At 36.8% G+C, this 5745-nt stretch overlaps 1 protein-coding gene across 1 annotated transcript; it reads right to left on the bottom strand.

Annotated features, from left to right (window-relative positions):
- Positions 1-241: 241 nt before the first annotated feature.
- On the bottom strand, positions 242-931 carry LOC112505169 (histone H2A.1-like). The gene is made up of 2 exons (XM_025109114.1): positions 682-931; positions 242-596 (listed from the first exon to the last, which is right to left on the bottom strand). Exons 1-2 carry the CDS (start codon positions 886-888, stop codon positions 375-377), a joined length of 429 nt encoding a protein of 142 aa, XP_024964882.1. The 5' UTR covers positions 889-931; the 3' UTR covers positions 242-374.
- Between the last annotated feature and the right edge of the window lie 4814 nt (positions 932-5745).

The following is a 5745-nucleotide window of genomic DNA, read 5'->3' as shown; positions in this document are numbered from 1 at the left end:
TTATCTAGTAAGCATTTACCCACGTAAGAATTGTCAACTTCACTTACCAATTAAGACTTTTTATTTTATCATTGTTCCTTAACAAGTAAGATTTTTAACCCTTGTCATATTCATCCAGTAAAAAAAATTACTTAATAAGCATTTAATAAACAAACCCTACGTTTGATTTTGCAAATATACAATTTCATTGGTCAAAGGGCTGGGAGAAGAAATGTGACCAAAAGTTGTACAAAGCCAAAAATGAGACTGATAAATGTGATTCATTCGTTGGTAAAGATTCAATAGGAACAAAATACACCAAGATTTTTTACTATGTTCATCCAACAACCTTCATAAATCTACCAAAAACCAAATCTAATTCTGTGGATCCATTTTTACGCTTTCTTAGGAGATTTTGTAGTTTTCTCAGACTCGGATGACGATTTCTTCGGCAGCAACACCGGATTGATGTTAGGCAGAACACCCCCACTAGCAATCGTAACACCAGCCAACAATTTTCCTAATTCTTCATCGTTTCTCACAGCCAATTGAACATGCCTAGGGTTAATCCGCGTCTTCTTGTTGTCACGAGCAGCATTTCCAGCCAACTCCAAAACCTAAAATTTCATTTCCAGTAGCACAAAAATCAATCTAAGATGTTCGATTGGTTCAAAAATTAACACACAGTTTTGATGAATATACCTCAGCAGCTAGGTATTCAAGGACAGCAGCTAAGTAGATCGGAGCACCGGAGCCGGTACGCTGAGCATATCGGCCTTTCTTCAAAAACCTAGCGATCCTACCGACAGGAAACTGAAGGCCAGCCTTGATGGACTTGGTGACCGACTTCTTCCTCTCGCCGGCGCCTTTCCTACCTCCGGCACCCTTGCCTGTCTTTCCGGATTCCATTGTTATTGAGATCTGGACTTTGTTTGTTTGAGATTTGAGAGTGTTGTGGATTTGAAATTTAGTGGCCGGGAAATAGGAGTATATATAGTCCATGGGTTGTTTGGTTGATGAATGCCCGTGTTGTTTATCGACGGTGGGAAAGATTGACTCGTTGGCAATCCACCACTTTGTGTTTTAGCCAATGACAACAAGTGATGAAGTGCATGCTGGCAATCCGTGGGTGTGGATTGGTATGTGTTTAAGAGTTATTTAGCGGGAATGTTCTTTTGAGTTAAATAATTTAAAATTGGTTATTTTATATGTACAACCACTCATAAAAACTATATTTTCAGTACATTCTTTGAAAAGAAAATTTTGATGATTTTTTAGTCTAGTAAATTTAAAATGTTTCAAAGTGACCAAAAACCTTGGAAAGTTTTAACATACATAGTAGGGATTCGCAAATCTTCCAAATTCTCTAATTTATACTACCTTATCAAGCAACATGAGGAATCTTTTCATTATTTTATATGTATCGGGAAACATCAATTTTTACTCTAGTATTATTCAACTTTGCCACTATCTAAGTCATCTTCTTTGATTCTTCGGCTTTTGAATTTGGATTTTGAAGATCTGCGAGGGATTAGACTAGTATCTTCATCTTCTTCAGCATCTGATTCTTCAGGTATATACTAGGGAAGTTATTTGTTAGCTATTGAAGGTATCTCTAAGGTTTTGGGGGGAGATTTACATGAGGGTGAGGAAGAGGATATAAATGCAGTTGTGAGAGGTGAAATAGAGGGGATGGCCGAGGATTGAGAAAAAGGGGTTCAGGGTTTATAGGAACTTCAGGTTCAAGGATAGAGGGAAATGAACCTTGAGTTTCAACTAGGCAGGTTGCTTGGGAGCTTTTTCTCCTGAAACCCTAACTTTAAGACTATCTCTAATGGTGATAGATAGTAATCCCAATTCATTATAGGACAAAAGTGAAATATATATATATATATATATATATATATATATATATACTAGGTTTGGACCCGTGTATTACACAGGTTAATGACAAAAATTAAGCGAAACTGATATGTATTTTATAAAGAATTAATAATCGAAGGTAATTTACAAACTTAGACAAAGGTACAAGTCCGATTAAATTATTGATATAAAGATGCTCTTACTTGATAATTAAATGTTACATATACAAAGGACGGCATGTGCTTCGATGATCAGAAAAACTTCTAAATGAAGACGAACAATGTAGATTATGGATGCTCAAAAACCCGATGAACTCGACCAACCCAACCCGAATTTAAAAAAACAAAAACCCAACCCGAGGTAACCCGATGCATGATCGATAAAAAAATGTCATTCATTCTAAACTTTTCCCTTGCCTTTATCTTGCGAGGTATGATGACCTACAAAACAGGTTAGTCCAACAACTGAGCGTTAGACCAAAAAGGTCTAGTGAGTGTATAAATCTCAAACAAACAACATACTTTCCAAATAATCAGTTCAGAATCAAACCTGTTCTGACACATAAACTTATTTATCTCTCTCGCGGTTACACCGCCATTACAAATTTCACGCGGTTACACCGTCATTTTCATCTCTCTCGCGGTTACATCGCCATTACAAATTTCTCGCGGTTACACCGCCATTTTCATCTCTCTCGCGGTTACACCGCCATTACAAATTTCTCGCGGTTACACCGTCATTTTCATCTCTCTCGCGGTTACACCGCCATTACAAATTTCTTGCGGTTACACCGCCATTTTCATCTCTCTCGCGGTTACACCGCCATTACAAATTTCTTGCGGTTACACCGCCATTTTCATCTCTCTCGCGGTTACACCGCCATTACATCTCTCTCGCGGTTACACCGCCATTTTCTCTCTCTCGCGGTTACACCGCCATTACATCTAAAAAATGATTCAACATATTAGCCGAATTTGAAGTCCGGTCAGCGTTGTCCGGATATGAAATCCGGACAAATACTTAGAATATTAAGGTAAACTGACCACGCCTTGAGCGATTTATAATCCGGATGAAACTCTTCGGATATCAATCCGGTCATCACATTTCTTTGAGCGGTTTATTTTTAATCCGCACATCTCTTGAGCGATTTGTGGTTAATCTGGTCACCTCTTGACCGATTTAGGGTTGAGTCCGGACAACACTTGAGCGGTTTATAATCCGGATGAAATTGTCCGGATATCAATCCGGTCATCACTTAGACGATTTAAGGAAAAATCCGTACAATATGAAATATAAATCATAATAACCAGTTCCAATAACTACTGAATTGTATGCAAACAATTTATACTCAAAGCTTTAATACACTCACCTTATATTGCTGATTGGATTCAAGTCTGAGATTCTCCTTCAGTCTTTTCTCTCAATATGCAAAAAATTCTCCAAAACCAGAAAAAATCCCTTTTCTTTTTACATACACTTGCTATATATAGCAAGTGCATAACCGCCATTCAAAAGTCGGCCAACTTACTTACTTACATAACCATCACATATAATAAATATTATATATATATATATATACATATTAATACACATGCATATATATATATATTCAAAAATCTTATTTCAAAACTCGAAACACGAATGTTACAATATTCCCTCCTTAAAAGAATTCTGTCCCGGAATTCTATTTAAGTAAACAGATAATGATATCCGCATCTCCGATTCTGATTTCCAGGTGGCGTTTGGTCCTTTATGATAACACCACTGAACCTTTACTAACCCAACTTCTTTGTTTCGTAGTTTATTCACCTTGTAGTCAGTAATCTGTTCAGGGGTTTCTTCATAGCATAACTTTTCGTCTACCTTAATTTCAGGTAATGGTACTGCCACATCTGGACTTATTAGACACTTTCTTAAATTTGACACATGAAACGTGTCATGAATTCTACTTAATTCCAAAGGAAGTTCTAATTTGTAGGCCACTTCCCTAACCCTTTCAATAATAGTGAATGGTCCAATATATCTTGGACTTAATTTTCCTCTTTTTCCAAAACGTACCACTCCTTTCCAAGGTGATACCTTTAACATCACTCTATTACCTTCTTGGAATTCAATCGGCTTCCGACGTTTATCTGCATAACTTCTTTGTCTATCTTGTGCCATTTTCATCTGTTCCCGTATTACTCCAATTTTATCTGCAGTTTGCTGAACTAACTCAGGCCCAGCTAACTGTTTTTCACCTATTTCATTCCAACACAAAGGAATTCGACATTTTCGTCCATACAAAACCTCAAAAGGTGCTGCCTGAATACTTGAATGGTAGCTATTGTTGTACGCAAATTCCACCAAAGCCAAATGACTATCCCATGATCCTCTGAAATCAATGACACATGCTCTCAACATATCTTCTAAAGTTTGGATAGTTCGTTCACTTTGTCCATCAGTCTGAGGGTGATAAGTTGTACTTAGCTTAATTTGCGAACTCATTTCTCTTTGAAAGCTCTTCCAAAACATAGAAGTGAAACGACTATCTCTATCAAAAACAATTGATAGAGGAACACCATGTCGTGTTACTACCTCATCAATGTATAATTTTGCCAATCTCTCCATTGAATATGACTCTTTCATAGGTAAGAAGTGTGCAGATTTAGATAACCGATCTACTATCACCCATGTAGCATCATACCCTTTCGATGTTCTCGGCAATTTGGTTATGAAATCCATAGTGATATGATCCCACTTCTAAACCGGAATTTCTAGAGATTGCAACTTATTATAAGGACGCTGGTGTTCAATCTTTACCTGAAGACATGTCAGGCATTGCTCAACATGTTTAGCAATATCTTTCTTCATACCTGGCCACCAATAATGTTGCTTTAAATCCCGATACATTTTATTTGTACCTGGATGTATTGCAAAAAGTGACTTATGAGCCTCATCCAAAATACGTTTTCTGAGATTACCATAGCATGGTACCCAAATTCTGTTCAGGAATTTCCAAAATTCTTTGTCATCTTTCCCCAAATCAGATATTAATCCACCCAATCTTTCCTGTTTGATCTTATTCTCCTTTATTGCCTCATGTTGAAATTCTCGTAATTCTTCTTGAATATTGGGTAATAACTCAACTCGTAAAGCTATAGCTTTGATAGTTCCACTTTTCTCTTGTCGACTTAATGCATCAGCTACTACATTTGCTTTTCCTGGATGATATAAAATTTCACAATCATAATCACTTACCAATTCCAACCATCTTCTCTAACGCATATTCAGATCCTTCTGATGGAACAAATGTTGCAAGCTCTTATGATCTGTAAAGATTTGGCATTTCGTTCCATACAAATAATGCCTCCATATCTTCAAAGCAAACACTACTACAACTAATTCCATATCGTGAGTAGGATACTGCCTTTCATGATCTTTTAACTGTCTAGAAGCATAAGCTATTACCTTTCCACGTTGCATTAGTACACAACCCAAACTCATCTTTGACGTGTCACTATAAACTATAAAATCTTCCATTCCATCTGGTAAAGATAGAATTGGTGCACTGCATAACTTATCCTTCAATATCTGAAAAGCCTGAGCTTGTGCTTCATCCCACTCATATTTCACATTTTTCTTGGTCAACTTTGTTAATGGAGCATCTATACGAGAGAAATCCTGTATAAACTTACGATAATACCTAGCTAATCCAAGAAAACTTCTGACTTCAGTTGGACTATTTGGAGCTTCCAATTTTTCAATAGCTTTAATCTTGAGTGGATCTACTTTAATGCCATCTTTTGAGATAACATGCCCCAGAAACTGAACTTCTCGCAGCCAAAATTCACATTTTGACATTTTGGCATACAATTTCTCTTGCTTCAACAATTTCAGAAGTAATCTCAAATGATGTGACCG

This window comes from Cynara cardunculus, unplaced genomic scaffold (assembly GCF_001531365.2).
Source record: "Cynara cardunculus var. scolymus isolate 2C unplaced genomic scaffold, CcrdV1 Un_Scaffold_8799, whole genome shotgun sequence".
Classification (NCBI taxonomy): domain Eukaryota; kingdom Viridiplantae; phylum Streptophyta; class Magnoliopsida; order Asterales; family Asteraceae; genus Cynara; species Cynara cardunculus.
This window is presented reverse-complemented; position numbering and strand designations above follow the sequence as displayed.